At 29.4% G+C, this 17,465-nt stretch overlaps 2 protein-coding genes across 3 annotated transcripts; both read left to right on the top strand.

The window, feature by feature from the left end:
- On the top strand, positions 1-17,367 carry LOC109859192 (membrane metallo-endopeptidase-like 1). Of its 2 annotated transcripts, none has more exons than XM_020437198.1 (18): positions 1-240; positions 366-479; positions 605-717; positions 825-986; positions 1,900-1,983; positions 2,099-2,304; positions 2,542-2,742; positions 2,945-3,055; positions 14,930-15,071; positions 15,173-15,351; positions 15,439-15,615; positions 15,802-15,902; positions 16,017-16,072; positions 16,170-16,224; positions 16,304-16,368; positions 16,437-16,555; positions 16,708-16,881; positions 17,014-17,367. In XM_020437198.1, the coding sequence occupies exons 2-18, from the start codon at positions 460-462 to the stop codon at positions 17,185-17,187; spliced, it is 2,139 nt and encodes a 712-aa protein (XP_020292787.1). In that variant the 5' UTR covers positions 1-240; positions 366-459; the 3' UTR covers positions 17,188-17,367. The 2 variants fall into 2 exon arrangements, with proteins under 2 accessions (XP_020292787.1, XP_020292786.1); XM_020437197.1 differs by lacking the exons at positions 1-240; positions 366-479; positions 605-717; ... (3 more) ...; positions 2,542-2,742; positions 2,945-3,055 and adding exons at positions 12,553-12,848; positions 12,980-13,105; positions 13,221-13,339; ... (3 more) ...; positions 14,356-14,562; positions 14,761-14,868.
- On the top strand, positions 3,070-6,017 carry LOC109859193 (membrane metallo-endopeptidase-like 1). Its single transcript, XM_020437199.1, has 10 exons — positions 3,070-3,269; positions 3,849-4,027; positions 4,102-4,275; positions 4,465-4,565; positions 4,688-4,746; positions 4,839-4,890; positions 4,969-5,036; positions 5,109-5,242; positions 5,400-5,567; positions 5,683-6,017. The coding sequence occupies exons 1-10, from the start codon at positions 3,104-3,106 to the stop codon at positions 5,854-5,856; spliced, it is 1,275 nt and encodes a 424-aa protein (XP_020292788.1). The 5' UTR covers positions 3,070-3,103; the 3' UTR covers positions 5,857-6,017.
- Positions 17,368-17,465: the final 98 nt, after the last annotated feature.

Here is a 17,465-nt window from a genome sequence, read left to right as displayed (position 1 = left end):
CAGGCATAGCCCGCGCAAAAGTTCGGTAGCTAAAAAGCAAGAATATTATGAACATTGTTATAAGTATAAAATTTAGTTTTAGAGTTTTATTGTGAAAAATTTTTATTTACGAAAGAGAAAAAGAGAAAAACGTTTATTACTGTTTATTATAATTCTTTTTGAATTAAACCTTGTATATAAATATGTGCGTTCTTACCGTACGACGTTTGAACACCTGCTCCGTCGCATCACTTCTCACACGTAAGTTTACGCGTATAATTATGATTTATTTATTTTTTAATTTTTTTACTTTTATAAAACTTTGAACTTTTTTTTAAATGTAAAAAAAAAAACTAATTCGGGCGTTTGGTTTTATGCGACGGCAGTTCTTTAGTGTCTTTCTTCGAAACCACGAACAAATAGTCAAAAAGAAACAGTCAGAGACGATTCACTTACTTTGTGTTACAATCTTTTCACACTATGGAGATTCGTTTTTTAATGTAAGAATGAATATTACTACTCTTACTATTGTATCTACTTTAACAATTTTATAATCATGCACAAGTGTTTTCATATTTGTAGTAATTATAATATTTTTCGTTTGGTATATGCCGTATTTTTGCAGAGTGTTTCTGATAACTGTAACGTGCGCGTACGTTACATTCGGCCATGAAATAAATTACCATGGTATATTTATTCAGTATGCTTTATGCGCAAGTAACCAATGTTTAAACACAGGTATAAGTACATACATACGTATATATGTATGTGTATACTCTTATAAATTTGCTTTTGTACACTTTTTCCTTGTATGTTTGATTAGTAATAAATTATTTTTTATTTAGCTTCAGAGATTGAAGCCAAACTAAACCGAACGGTTGATCCTTGCGACAATTTTTACAAATTTGCTTGTGGCGGATGGTTGCAAAAGACCCAATTGGATCGGCCACATTCATACGTTTCTACGTTCACCGAGATAACTGAACAAACAAACAAGCAATTTAAAGGTACAGTTTTGATATAAATTTAATTTCTACATATGTATGTTTATGTATGTATGAGTTTGTGTGTGTACAAATATAAATATCTATACAAAGTGTGAAAGCATATCAAATCGAGCAAAATTGTGTGCTTGTTTGCAAGTATTTACTTTACTTTACTTTAACAAACATAACAATTTTAAAAATATGTCGATCATCTAATAAAAAAATTAACTCACACGAGTAAATAGATTGACTACGTAACCTCAGAAGTCAGTCACAGCAATAAGTAAATACATAAAAATATACAAATTCACAAAAATATAAACATTTTCTTCACTTCTTGCTTTATTTGATCAGTAATCAGTTGAAATTTTTTAAATTCTAAAATCAATTCTTGTTTATTGTATATTTTTGAACACATATTCGTGTATTTTATGTTTGAAAGAAATTTCTATCTAAGAACTCCAGTAATTTCGTGCCTACGAGATCGAGTCTAAAACTTATAATTAATTTTTTTCTTTTTGAGTTGGCGACCGATTGATAGCAACAAACAAAAAATATTAGTTTATCTTAGACTTTTAGAGTGAAGAAAAACTCGCGCTCTTCGAGTTGCATAGTTATTCAAGAATATAATTGAATTATCAATAATGAAGAAAACATTTGGACCTATCCGTAAAAAAAGAAATCAAAATCGTGATGTTTGAGATTACTGCAGTTCTATTGTAATCTACTAAAACTTTCGTGCTCGAGTTATATAAAATACAATTTGTGACAAAAAACATCATTGTCATTTGCGTATTTTTTGATAATAAATAATTTAATTGTGTTTGTATGTAAATTCATTGCGAAATATAAATAATGTCAGACAAATTATAATTCAGAATACATGTGCTTAGGTATACATATATATATACATTGTCGTTTTGTTTGCCTATAGAGCTTTTAGAAGAACCCGCTAAAGAAACTGATACTAAGTCTTTCAGAAAGGCGAAAGAAATATATGCGCAATGCATGACAAGCGGTATGTATCACTACATTGTAGAAAATTCGACAATTAATTATAAATCACAAAAAATTTTACTTAAAACAATCTCAAGTTAAAAATAAAGTACACTCATTCTGTTTTTGATTTTCAGATAATGCAAACAGATATATTAATTTTACTGCCATTTTAAGTAAATACGCCGAATGGCCACTAGTTATGTCTCATCGCAATTGGGACGATAGACATTTGTCGTGGCAAAGCGTTAGCAATAATTTACTTAAAAATGGGTTTCAAAACGGCTTATTTAATATAAAAGTTGTACCGAATATCCAGAATTCCAACAAAAACGTTATCTTTGTACGTATACTATGTTTGTACACGTAAAATATAATACAACATATATTCAGTAAAAGATTTAATATTTCATATTGATATTGTGTTTTTATTGTACTTGTGAAAGAGAGTAATTAAAGTAGCAAAAGCATAATTGCGCAATTGCAAATAAAGACGCTTATGCAGGTTTTGCAAATGGTACGAATATTCCGGTACAGATCGAAGCTGGAGTAATTTTATGAAAATTACGTTTGTTTTTAGATAACTGATCCTGTGTTCTTTTTCTCGCGAAATATCATACTTCAGTTTAACAACAATGAAATACAGAAGAAAGAAATGTACATTAATATTATCAAGAGCTTTGCAATAAATTTAATTGAAGAAAATAACGCTACCGTCAACATAGATACTCTCACTCGAGATATAGAAGACATCGTAAATTTTGAGATTGAAGTGGCTAACGTGAGTATAAAACATTAATATATTCTTTTAATGCAATACATGTATAATGTAAGCGTTTTTTAGTATTATGCTTATTTTCAAACTACATTTATACAGTTTTTTCTTGCGTAATATTTCTTTTGAAATAAATGACATTTATAAAAAGACATTAATAACCGATTATATCAAGTGCTCGTTTAATTTTTTATTATAATGTTCACAGCTGACAATGGAATACGAGTCCTATCACGACTTCAATGAAGTTTATATTCCGCTAACAATTCAACAATTGCAAGAGGAGTATGATAATCAACATCTCAAAACAAAGGGGAAGGTTTGATGCAATGTTCAGTATATATTTTATTATATATAAGTGGTAAATATGATTTTGAAACTGTATTTACAGATCAATTGGCTTGAAATCATTCAAAGCGTTTTTGCGTCAAAAAGAATTGCGATTGAACCGTCTGAAGAGCTCGTCGTTCAAGCGTACAATTATCTTATCTATTTGGGGCCGTTATTAGATCGGACACCATCTCGCACTATTGGTAAGAAAAAGTTTCGAAACAATATAGTTGTAATAATATAATATAATATAAAGTCTAAAAGATAAAAATATGTATATATATATATATATTAAAATGTTGATTAATGTAGAAAAAATTTTTCAATTCAGTAATTAACATTCTTGATTTGTACTGTAATGTGCAATACTGAACAGGTTGCAAGATGGTTTGCAAGATGGTTAAATGAATAAAACAGTTGATTCTCAAACGTTTTGAATGTATTTTCTAGTCTTCATCAATGGGATTCTTGATATGATTCACAACCACATTGTGTTCCGACGATAGAAAATGTCAAAAATAGTCAAATAGTTAAGAAGTTGGTCAAAAGAATTGATAAAACTGAGTCATCAGTTTTCTATCGTTAAAACACAATGTGGTTGTGAGCCATGTCAAAAATCCCGTTGATGAAAACTAGAAATTACAGTCAAAACGTTTGGGAATCAACTGTTCCAATTATTTAACCATTGCAAACCATCCTGCAATCTGTTCAGTATTGCCCACTACATCACAAATCAAGCTTATATATATATTATCAACCCAATATTATAATTATGATTGTAGTTAATCACATGATATGGAACTCAATTCAGTGGTTTTATTTTCGCTACATTAAAAAATCGGAACTAATTAATACTGGAATTGACGATTGGTGGAAGACGTGTATTACACAATCAAATTTAAAACATGCTATTTTACATGAATATGTAAAAAAATATATATCAAACGATACTATACAGGATGTAAGATTCATGCACTTACATAAAATGCATACTGTATAAAAGATAAAGTATAGTACAAGACGAAATTTTTCTAGATTACAAAAATAATCAGAAACGTTAGAGAAACAATTTACGAACAAATAGAAAATTCGACTTGGATTGACGAGCCTACAAAAACGTCTTTAATTAAGACACTTATGTATATAAAGCACGAATTTATTATGCCGGACTGGTACAGCGACGAAGCTATTGACAGATATTACGAAGGCGTAGATACATTTTTTATAGAATAAGAATATTTTAAGTTATAGTAGTTTTTAAATATTTTCTGATTTTGTTGCAATGAAAAAAGACAAGAAATGCACAAATATGTGTTACACTCTTGTTATTTATTTACTCTACTGAGTCTCTCTTTTTAAAAAACAGTACAATTTGAAAACTTTTAACGTGAATTTCAGATGAATGTCAGCACAAACTATCTCGAAACTGCCATAAATTTCTTTCAATTTGAAAGAAAGAAAATGATGCAGTCGCTAAGAATATCTGACATCACTTTAGAGTAAGTTTGTTTACGCTTTTTTTTAAACATATGTAATGTATATTAAGAATACTGGAAAACATAAAATGAAAATGTTATATTTAAATTAAAAACTTCATAATACTCTTCTTTTCATATAATAGATGGGACGTTCAACTGACTTCAATACAAGCGTATTATAATCCTGTTTTACATAGAATTGGTAAAGTTATTAAATTATTAAAGTTAAGTAATACAGAAACTCTGAAATTTCAGTTTTATTATTAATCTTTTTTTGTCATCTTCTTTATATAGTTCTTCCAGCTACTTTATTACAAAATCCAATATATGACAAAACTCGTCTCTCGTAAGTACTCTTTTCTTTAACATTTTACAACAAGAACTTCTTTGTAAAGAGAAGTTTTAAAATTATATTTTCCATTAGATTTATGAACTACGCAGCTCTGGGATCTATTATTGGACATCGCATAAATTACGTCTTTGTTGATAACAGTAAGTAATTGAACTTTTTAGTTTTTATGGATAAAAGAAATATTGTAATCTAATAAAACATATTATTTTCAGATCTTAAGTTCACTGATTACAAATCCTTATCATTGTTAATGCAACAACGTATTATTGAATACATAAGAATAACGCAATGTTTCATCGACCAGTACGACAAGGATTTATTTCCGGAATTAGACAATTTTACTGATGTAAGTAGGTCATATTCGGTGACACATCACAATATTGGCTAGAAATTTTGTTGAATTTTCGTCATATTGAAAGATCTTAACTTTTCAAAAATTCAAAAAAGTCTGGTTTTCTTGTGAATCTTCTAAACTATAGATATAAATGGTTAAATGTTTTCAGATAAACAGAGTAGAGACGTGTAAACAAACCATTGCTGAATCCGCGGCAATTGCAACTGCATATTACGCGTACAAGAACAGACAAATGAGTCTGAACGATTTTGAATGGCGGTTGCAGGGACTACAGCAATATACCGATGATCAGATTTTCTTTATTACGTATGCTCAAGTAAGTAATTATAAACTATTACGGATATACAACAAGATGTGCAGAAATATCTTTGAACTAACGGAATGAAATTATATAGAAGTAGAAGAGGTAATAGTGGTATTTTTTTTTTCAGATGATGTGCGAATATATCCCGTCAGAAAGGATAAATATGCATATAGAAGACGTTTATGTTCCACATGAAATTAAAATTCTCGGCGCTCTTTCGAATTTCCCTGCTTTCTCCGCGGCTTATAACTGCTCCGTGAAAAAGCCAATGAATCCAGAAAGAAAATACGCTCTTTGGTAGATCAATGAAGTATTGTGTTTTTATGTAGCCACAAATGTGTGACGTTTTTTTTTTAAACAACATATTTTAATTAGATTTAATTTTATGTTTGACAACCACGTTATGTAAATTTATTCCCATTTCTTAAAGTTATATAGGTTCGCTTTTGTAATAAAAGACGCATTGACAACATATTTTTGAGTGTTTTCTGCATCACTAATTGTTTCACGAAATTATTTTGTTTAGCGATTTTCGAGAAGCGAGATTTCTTGCAGATCTTAACCTGATTCTGCGTAAATAATTGCTCATACAAATCAATATACTGATAAATCAGTTTTTAGAATCTTTCTTTATTGCCTCAAAAAAGTATAAAAGATGTTTTTTAGTTTATTGTCTTGTATGTGACAAGAACATATATTGTCATATTACTTGTTCAAAAATAATATGTATTGTTCAACTACGTTTTTCTTTACTTTTGTAAATCTTATAATGGTATAATACTTGATCTGTGTAGTAGAAATCACTGAAGTAATTTTGTGTTTTTGATATTAATCTATACAAATTAGAAAAATTAATTTATATTAAACCATTCAAATTAAAAAAATTAACATTTACAACATTGTTTTTGGTTTCCGCATGTATAATATATAAATTTTTCGGGATAAACTTAAGTAATTCTTTGCGCGCCGTACTTTGACAAGTTTCTTTCTATACGACAAATCGTACAGAGAAGGTGAAATTTACAAGAGTGGTGCTATTTCTTCAAAATCACATGATGAACACGAATATGACTCGTGCTTGCTATAAACATCAACAGAGATATAAACCGACGTATCCTAACACACAGCATCAGTCAGCCATAGCCCGTNCGNATGGTTCNNATANGCAATGTGTTAAAAGGTGAAATAGTTAAGAATATATGAACATTGTTATAAGTATAAATTCTATTTTTAAATACATTCATTGCGACAACATATGATTTTTTTAAAAGGAAAACGANTAGTATTATTTATTACACATGGCACATTGATTTAAAATATTTCATGTAGATACTTGCGTATCAAGTCATTACTGTGCGACATTTGACCATCACTTGTCACATTCACATAAGTTTTAATTAACTTAAGTAAATGTTTAATATAATTAACGTTTTTTTTTTACTTTTTTTAACTTTATATAAAAAATTTGATCATTTCCGATTATGAGAAATCATTAACTTGAACGTTTTCGTTTCTTTGCAACTGCAGTTCGTTTGTGTCTTTTTTTGAAATTGTGAACATAAAGACGAAAAGAATCAGTGACGATTCAAATCTTTTGTGGTCCATTNATCTCACACTATGGAGACGTATCGTTTTTTTATGTAAGAATGAATATTACCATTAATATACTATTGTATCTAATTTAAAAATTCTATAATTGGACACACAAGTATTTTTAAATCTGTATTAATTATATATTTCTCGNTCCGTATTTTTGCAGAGTGTTTTTTATATCTGTACCATCTGCGTTTGTAAAATGCGGCGGCTTAAAGAATTACTATGACATACCAATTCAATATAGTTTATGCCACACTGACCAATGTTTAAACACAGGTATATGTTTGCACATTATACTTACGTATATATATATGTATACTCTCATATTTTGCTTCTGTATCATTTTCTATGCGTTTAACCATTAATAAATATATTTATATATTTATTTAGCGTCAGAAATCGAAGCCAGATTAAACCGCACGGTTGATCCTTGCGACGATTTTTACACATTTGCTTGTGGCGGATGGTTGCAAAAAACTCAATTGAATCGGCCGAATTCATACGTTTCTATATTCACTGAGATCTCCGAACAAACAAAGAAACAACTTCGAGGTAATACAANTTTATTATAAATTTAATATATATACGTAGGAATGTATGTAAAATCAAGAGTCAGTAAAGTTTTTGCAAAATCAAAAATGTTTGTGTCTATGTGAATATTATAAAAAACAATTTAAAACGAAAAACTTATTAACATTTCCGTTTTTTTAAATATAAAAAATGTGATTGTGTTCATATTTAGATCTAGTGAAAAATATAGATAGCATAGAAAATTGATTTAATAATACATATATATAGATGTTTAGATATATATACTTGTCTGTTGTTTTCTTGTCTATAGAACTTTTAGAAGAACCAGTTGATATAAATGATACTAAGTCTTTGAGAAAAGCAAAACAAATATATGCGCAATGTTTGACTAAAGGTACGTATCACTACACTGTAGAAAATACAATAATTATCACGAATAGTTTCTCAAAACACAGACGTCTCAAGTTAAAAACAAAAAGTAAACGCATCCTTTTTTGATTCTCAGATAGCAGTTACGCGAAGGAAAACACTAACTATATCGCTATTTTATTGAAGTACNCCGGATGGCCAATACTTATGCNTCANGNCCGCANTTGGGACAAAGNATCTTTGTCGTNGCAACAAATTACTATTGCTTTACATGAAATGGGGTTTGATAACGGCNTTTTTGGTATACAAGTAATATCGAATATNCGANACTTCAATAGTAACATTATCCTCGTACGTATATTATATTTATGCACGCAAAACATATTACAAAATATGATATCTTCAATAACATATTTATTATCACATACTTATTGTGTGCGTGGTCTTATCGTATTTTTATAAGACAGTATACTTGAAGTAACNAAGCAGTTATACATTTGTAAATAAAGACGCAAACACAGATTTTGCAAATATCACGAATATTTCGGTATCNAAGCTGGAGTAACTTTATAAAAATTACGTTTGTTCTTAGATAACTGATCCTATATTTTTTTACTCGCGAGATATCATGGTTCTGCTTAATAAAAATGAAACAGAGAAGAAATACATGTACATATCTTGTATCACAACAATTGCGTCTCATCTTATTAAAGAAATAGATGGAACTGTCGACATGGAAANCCTTACTCGACATGCAGAAGAAATCATAAACTTTGAGGTAGAACTGGCTAGGGTACGTATNGAAAATTATTATATTCTTTTAAATCAATACATGCGTAGACATTTTTAATCATTGCTTCTGTCAAAATATTTTTTATTATTTCTTACGTACTTTCTTACATTTTCTTTGAAACGGATGACATTTATAAAGAGACATTAATAGCCGATTGTGTCAAGTGACCATTTAATTGTTTTATTGCTTACAGCTGACAATGCCATATGAAGATTANGCTGACCCTGATAAGGTGTATAATTTAATAACAATCCAACAATTTCAAGTGGAATACGATAAACAACATCCCAGCGACAAGGGAAAAGTATGATGCAATGTTTGATATATATTTTATTTTATATAATAGTGACTACAATTTTATTTACAGATCAATTGGCTTGAAATCATTCAAAACGTTTTTGCGTCAGAAAAAATCGCGATAGGACCGTCTGAGAAACTCGTCGTTCAACCGTTCAATTATCTTACTAGTGTAGTATCGTTACTAGAACGTACACCATCCCGTATTATTNGTAAGAACAATTTTTCAAACCATGAAATTAAAAAAAATAATACAATATAAATAAAGTATTACGAAAAATGTGTTACCAAAACAGTACTATAATTGTGATTGCAGTTAATTACATGATATGGAGCTCAATTCACTGGTTTTATTTTAATTCTATTGAAACNAGCGTAAATGACAATTGGTGTATTGACNAATTCAATTTGAAATTTGCTATTTTGCATGAATANGTAAAAAAATACGTATCACTCGATAGTATAAACAANGTAAGATTCATGCAGTTACATAAAATACATATTGTATATTATATNAATTAGAAGTGTAANTGCATTACAAGACAAAATTGTTTTAGATCNCAGAAATACTCGCGAACATTGAANATACACTTACNAAACGCGTAAAAGATACCGCTTGGATAGATGAGTCTAAAAAAAAAGAAATTTTTGAGAAACTTCAGTATACAAGACACAGATTTGTTACACCCGATGTTTTTAACAGCGACGAAGCTATGGATAAATATTACGAAAACGTAGGTACACTTTCTAAAAGAAGAATATTTCTAAGTTGTAGTGCTTTTTCAAAAATGTAAATTTTAGGTGGATGTCGGCAGTAATTATCTCGACACAGTTATAAATGTATTTCTATTCGAGAAGAAGAAAATGATGCGATCGCTAAGAACACCTGATAGCATTTTTGAGTAAGTAATATTTTTTACATTATTTCAAACAATACACACTTGTAAAAATTTACAAGTAAAATTCGTTACATGTATATATATATATATATATATATGTACACGCACAGTTTCCGCACAAACATCCTGCGAATGACTCGTATGGCCATATATATTTCTTTTTTACATTATTGTTTCTAAATATGTAATATGTACTAAACATAATGTAAAACATACCAAAAATGTTATATCTAAAGTAACAACTTCATAGTATATCTCTTATTTTTGTGTAATAGACAGAATGTTGACTTGACTTCGGTGCAAGATTATTACANTCCAGGTGTACATAAAATTGGTAAAAGTGTTACGTTATTAAGAATAAGTGATATAGAAATTCTACCTTTTTAGTTTTATTTCATTAATCTAATTTGTCACCCTTTGTATTGTAGTNGTTCCAGCCACCATATTACGAACTCCCTTATTTGACGGAAATCGTCTTCCGTAAGTACTTTTTTCTTTAACGTTATACGACAAGAATTTCTTTAGAAAAAGAAGTTCTAAAATCACATTTTCTATTAGATTCTTGAACTACGGATCTTTTGGAGTTTTTATTGGACAATACTTTTATTCCGCCTTTAGTGACGACGGTATGTACTTTCCTAGTTTTTGTCGATAAAAAATATCGTAATATAATGTGACATATTGTTTACAGATGTTAAGATAACAAAGAAAGACAGCAGATCAGTTATCTTATCATNATTGTCACGACTACCTATCAATGAATCGGAAATAATGCAATGTTTCATTGATCTACAAATGTCCAAATGTCCATTTTGGGGAAAAAAATTAGAACATATTAACATTAACGTAAGTAAATCACACGGTGACGCACCACAAAAGTGTTGGCTAATAATTTTTGATTTTTTCTGACATGTGAGAATTTTATTTCAATTTTTTTACAATAAAACAAAATTTATTTAATTTTTTTGTAAATTTTCTATGCTAAAGAAATAGTCGAATGTTCTCAGGAAATCGAAGCAGGAAGAAAATTTAAAGAAAACATAATCGATTTAATAACAGTTACAATTGCATATAACGCGTTCAAGTACAGAACAGAGAGGTTGAACGATTTTGAATGGCGGTTGCGGGGATTAGAGCAGTATAGCAATGATCAGATGTTTTTCATAACTTATGCTCAAGTAAGCAATTAATAAAGTGTTATATGGGGTATATGATATGTGCAGAAATGTCTTTTTCACTTACTAGAAGCCGATGAAATTATTTGGACAGAGTAAAAAGTAGTGGTAGTAATGATATTATTTTTTTTTTTTAGACGATGTGCGAAAATATTCCGCCGGAACAATTAAAGTGGCGTATGAAGAACTTTCGTAGTCTAAATAAAATTAGGATTCGCGACAGTCTTTCGTACATCCCTAAATTCTCCGAGGCTTATAACTGTTCTGCGGAAAAACCAATGAATCAAAATGAAAAAAATTGAGCTTTTAGTTAATAGATAGGCGAAATAAAATGTTGTTATTGTAGCTAGAAAATTATAAATACGTTCGTTTTTAAACATTTTACTGTAATCTAATTTAATTTAAAGTCTGACAATTACGTATATTAAATATATAAATGTATATATTTATATTGAAATGTAATATTCTTTCGCTTCTCTAATAAAAGACGTATTGACAATATATTCTTGAGTGTTTTTTTTCTTATTAATAAAATGTGACACAAAATCAGTTTGCCTTGTGAACATTATTTGCAAAAATTGTTACGATATTTCTTGCAATCCTTAATCTGATATTTTTTATAAAGAAGTGCTCAAGCAATTCAATATACTGATAAATTATTTTCTTCTGTATATTTTACAAGTTAATAACAAAGAATCGTGCTATAACACAGTGCCATTATCTATAATACCTAGCACAATATATTATTTTAATAACTAGAGCACAAATTATTAACGATACCTTATGAGTTTATGTCATATATCTCTTAACAGTTTTAATTACAATTTTTCTTCCTCTTAATATAATATGACAGATGTGTTATATAAAAAACTGAAGTCTTTTTCTGTTACCATTATGAGCGAAACCTTTTTTGCAATTTTATTCATTTCTCTTTGAGTATTGGAATAACCTGTGATTAAATTGTATTTATTCGACACATATGGAAATATACCGTATGTTTGAAGTGAACCTCGTAGCAAATAATCAGTTACGGTTTATACAGAACTTGATACGTAATCCTATCAAAAACTCATGATAACAATTTCAGATTATTTTTATTTCTTAATTATTGCTATAACATATAAATTATATCATATAAATTTTCGAAATTAATTAATAATTCTTTGCGCGTCNTATTTTAACAAGTTTCTTTCTATACGACGAATCATACAGACGAAGCTGAAGTTTACAAGAGTGGTGCTGTTTCAAAATCACATGATGAACACGAATATGACTCGTGCTTGCTATAAACTCCAATGAGAGAACCGACGTATGGATCTTTATCCCAGCACACAAACAGGATCAGTCAGTCATAGCCCGCGCAATGATTCGGTAGCTGCAAAGCAATGTGCTAAGCTTAGAGTTGAAAAAAATTAAGAATATAAGAACATTGTTATAAGTACACATTTTGGTTTCAAATACTTTCATCGCGAGAAACATTTACATATAATCTTTGCAAGAGAGACGAATATTACTGTTTATTACACATGCCACGTTTTTTTTATTCAAAAGTAGTACATTTCATGTACTTAGATACTTGCGTATTAAGTGCGTCATTACCTTGAGACAATTGAACACCACTTTTCACATACACGTAAGTTTTAATAAATTATCTAAATAAACGTATAATATAATTAACGGTTGTCTTTTTATTTTTGTTATAACTCTATTTAAAAAATTCGATCATTTTTGACTATAAAAAACTATTACCATTTTTGTTTTTAGTTGTACCGACAGTTCATTAGTGAATCTTCTTTGAAATCGCGAAAACAAAGTCGAAAAGAATCAGTGAGGATTCAATTAGGTTGTGTTACAATTTTCTCATAAAATGGAGACGTACCGTCTTTTTATGTAAGAATAAATATCACTATAATTATTATTGTATCTATTTTAATAATTCTACAATTGCGTACACAAGTGTTTTTATTTTTTGTAGTAATTATACATTTTTCGTTTCGTATTTTAGAAGACTTTTTCTAATAGCTGTAACGCACGCGTATGTTATATTCGGCTCTGTGATACATTTCCCCGATACGGTAATGACACCGTATGAGTTATGCGCAACTGATCAATGTATAAACACAGGTATACGTTGCAAAGTATCTACATATGTACATAAACGTACATCTTTAGAATTTTGCTTTTTTTGTATCTTTTCCTATGCGTTTGAGCACAAATAGATCTATTTTTTATTTAGGTTCAGAAATTATATTCAATTTAAATCACTTGATTGATCCTTGCGACAATTTTTATAAATTTGCTTGTGGCGGATGGTTGCAAAAAATTCACGAAATGAATTTGTCGAATTCATACATTTTAAGAATCTACGAGAACACTGAACGCGAAGCAAGGAAACAATTTCGAGGTAATACAGTTTTAGTATAAATTTAATAATATATATCTTAGTATATATTAATAGTATTACATAATAACAATCTGTTGTTTTCTTGTCCATAGAAATCATAGAACAACCCGATAAAGAAAGTGATGCTAAGTCTTTGAGAAAAGCGAAACAAATATATACGCAGTGCATGAAAAATGGTACGTATAGCTACGATATAGAAAATACAATAATTATCACAAATAGTGTTACTCAAAACACAAACAGTTGTAAGATAAAAATAAAGTGAACGCATTTTTTTTTATTCTCAGATGTCATTGACGCCACGAATAGAACGCTTAACTATAGCGCTATTTTATTTAAGTATGTTGAGTGGCCACTACTTATGACTTCTCGCAGTAGGAAACATTTTTCGTGGCACCATACCGCTAATGATTTATATAAAATAGGGTTTAACAACGGTCTTTTTAATATAGAAGTAATACCGGATATCCGAAACTTCAATAGTAACATTATCTTTGTACGTATATTATATTTATGCACGCAAAACATATTACGAAATATCTTCAATAACATATTTATTATCACGTGCACATTGTGTGCGTGATCGTATCGTATTTGTATGAGACAGTACTTGAAGTAACAAAACAAAATTATACAGTTTTAAATAAAGACGTATATACAGAGTGTGCAAATATCACGAATATTTCGGTACAGATCGAAGCTGAGGTAATTTTACAAAAATTATGTTTGTTCTTAGATAAGTGAACCTACGTTTTTTTACTCGCGAGATGTCACGGTTCTGCTTAACGAAACTGAAAAACAAAAGAGAGAAACGTACAAAGCTCTTATCTTAAACATTGGATTTTATCTTTTTGAAGCAACGCACGGGGAATCGACTGTCGATATGAACATCCTTAATCAACATGTAGAAGAACTCATAAACTTTGAGATAGAACTGGCTAGCGTGAGTATGGAAAATCATTATATTCTTTTAAAGCAATACATGTAGTGCAGACATTTTCAATTATTGTTCCTGTCAACATGTTTTTTATCATTTCTTACGTACACTTTCTTACATTTTCTTTGAAACAAATGACATTTTTAAAAAAACACCAATAGCCGATTGTGTTAAGTGACCATTTAATTGTTTTATTGCTCACAGCTGACAGTGATAAACGAAGTGAAGGACAATTATAAGTATCTTTTTCGGCTAACAATCGAACAATTGCAAAAGGAATATGATAAGCAACATCCCGGTAAAAAGGGGAAGGTCTGATGCAATATTCTGTATATCTTTTATTCTATATAATAATCATTAATTTTACTTACAGATTAATTGGCTTAAAACCATTCAAAGCGTCTGTGCATCAGACAAAATTTCGATAGGACCGTCTGAAAAGCTCTACGTTTCAGCATACAGTTATCTTACTAAATTGGTACCGTTACTAGAACGAACACCATCTCGTATTATTGGTAAGAGAAGTTTTCCAAATGGTCAAATTTAAAAAGAATAATATAAAATGAAGTATTAGAGGAAACGTATTATCAAACCAATAATACAATTGTGATTGCAGTTAATTACATGGTATGGACCTTAATTCGCTCGTTTTATTTTCACTTTGTAAAAGTTTTACTGAACAATGACATCAATATGGACAAATGGTCGTTCACATGCGTAACAGATTTAAATTTGAAAGCTGCTATTTTGCATGAATATGTAAAAAGATACGTATCGCGCGATAGTATAGACAACGTAAGTATTCATGCAGTTACATAAAATATTGTATTGTATATGATGTGAATTAAACGCGTATATTATAAGATAAAATAAAAATTTTAGATAAAAAAATTAATCACAGACGTACAAAATACATTTATGGAACAGATAGAAAATTCCACTTGGATGGACGAGCCTACAAAAAAAGCGTCTCTTGATAAATTTGCGTTTATGAGACACCTATTTCTTATGCCTGATTTTTTGAACAGCAGCGAAGCTATTGACAGATATTACGAAGACGTAGGTACACTTTCTAAAAGAAGAATATTTCTAAGTTGTAGTGCTTTTTCAAAATTTTCACATTTTTTTGCGGTGAAGAAAAAGAAAAAATTCATGAATTTTGTACATTTTTGTTATTTATTTGCTCTACTGTATGAGTTTTTACAAAAGAAGCACTTTCTAAAAAAAGTATAACATGAATTTTAGGTGAATATCAACACAAACTATCTCGAAACTGTCATGAATATAACTCTATTTCGAAGAAAGAAAATGATGAGTATGTCAACGATATCTGACAACATTTTTGAGTAAGTCTGTTTACTATTCTTTCTAAATAAGTAATATTAAACATAATATAAATCATACTAACTGTTATGTCTAAATTAAGAACTTCATTGTATATTCTTATTTCTGTGCAATAGAGCGGATATTGACCTGGTTAATATGGAAATTTACTACTCTCCTGTCTTCAAAATTGGTAAAAGTTTTATGTTATTAAGGATAAGTAATATAGAAATTTTAACTTTTCAGTTATGTTATCAATCGAATTTGTCATATGTATTTTTTGTATGTAGTCGTTCCAGCCCCGACGTTGTTACAAGATCCTGCATATGACAAAAATCGTTTTGCGTAAGTATTTTTACTTGTAACATTTTGCGACAAAAATTTCTTTGTAAAAAGAATTTGTAAGATTACATTTTTCTATTAGATATATGAACTACGGATCTCAGGAATTTATTATTAGACATCACATGTATGAGGCTTTCTATGATAGTAAGTACTTTTCTAGTTGTTTATTGATGAAAAATATCGTAATATAATGTATAATATATTGTTTACAGTTCTTGAGTATAACGGGATGTTGTCACGACAATTTGTCAATGATCCGGAACTAACGCAATGTTTCATTGATAAATACAACAACTATCAATTGCCGGGATTAGAACATATCGTCGCTCACGTAAGTAAATTACGACGCACCATAAAAGTGCTGTCTAAAAACTTTTGACTTTTCGTGTTATTTACTAAACATCTCAGTTTTTTCACAATAAAACAATCTATTCAGTTTTCTTGTAAGTTTGTTATGTTATATATATAGTCGAATGTTCTCAGGCAAAAGGAATCAAGACACTTCTTAAAAACAACATCATTGACTCTGCGGTAATTGCAGATGCATATTACGCGTACAAGAACAGAAAAGCGAAGCTGCCGCTCGATTACGAGTGGCGGTTTTATGGACTGGAGGAATATAACGATGATCAGATGTTTTTTATAACTTATGCTCAAGTAAGCAGTTAATAAAGTGTTACGGATATATGATACGTGCACAGAAATGATTTTCACTTACAAAGCCGATGAAATTATTTGGAAAAAATGAAAAGTAGTAGTAGTAATGATATTATCTTTTTTTGTTTTTAGGCGATGTGCGAAAATATTCCGCCGGCACAATTAGAGTGGCGTATAAAGAACTTTTATATTTCAAATGAAATTAGAGTTCGCGATACTCTTATTAATTTCCCTGAATTCTCCGCGGCTTACAACTGCCCTGTAGGAAAGCCAATGAATCCGGAAAAAAAATGCAATTTTCGATAGTAAACCGACGAAGTATTGTGTTATGTAGCTACTACGAGATAGTAGGGATGTCTTTTTTTGAACAACATATTTTACTTAAATTGAATTTAAAAGTTAGATAGCTATGTTATGTGTATACAGTTTTATGTTTTAATGTAATATATTATAGCTTCGCTTTTTTAATAAAAAACGCAATGACAATATATTCTTGAGTATGTCCTACGTATTATTGAAACGTTCCACATCATTTTGTTTTGCTACCTTCATATGCAAAAATTGTTACAAAATTTCTTTAATCT

This window comes from Pseudomyrmex gracilis, unplaced genomic scaffold (genome assembly GCF_002006095.1).
Source record: "Pseudomyrmex gracilis isolate BER0280 unplaced genomic scaffold, ASM200609v1 scaffold_246, whole genome shotgun sequence".
NCBI lineage: Eukaryota > Metazoa > Arthropoda > Insecta > Hymenoptera > Formicidae > Pseudomyrmex > Pseudomyrmex gracilis.
The sequence above is the reverse complement of the archived record's forward strand: the minus strand, read 5'-3'. Positions and strand labels throughout refer to the sequence as shown.

Excerpts from the sequence above, each read along its gene's own strand:
- LOC109859193 (XM_020437199.1), top strand. The coding sequence starts at position 3,104 with ATGATTTTGAAACTGTATTTACAGATCAATTGGCTTGAAATCATTCAA. Across the intron at positions 4,028-4,101 it reads CAAACGATACTATACAGGAT|ATTACAAAAATAATCAGAAA; the intron begins GTAAGATTCATG and ends AAATTTTTCTAG. Across the intron at positions 5,243-5,399 it reads AATTAGACAATTTTACTGAT|ATAAACAGAGTAGAGACGTG; the intron begins GTAAGTAGGTCA and ends AAATGTTTTCAG.
- LOC109859192 (XM_020437197.1), top strand. The coding sequence starts at position 13,083 with ATGGAGACGTACCGTCTTTTTAT. Across the intron at positions 14,116-14,355 it reads TCAATAGTAACATTATCTTT|ATAAGTGAACCTACGTTTTT; the intron begins GTACGTATATTA and ends GTTTGTTCTTAG. Across the intron at positions 14,869-14,929 it reads ATCCCGGTAAAAAGGGGAAG|ATTAATTGGCTTAAAACCAT; the intron begins GTCTGATGCAAT and ends TTTTACTTACAG.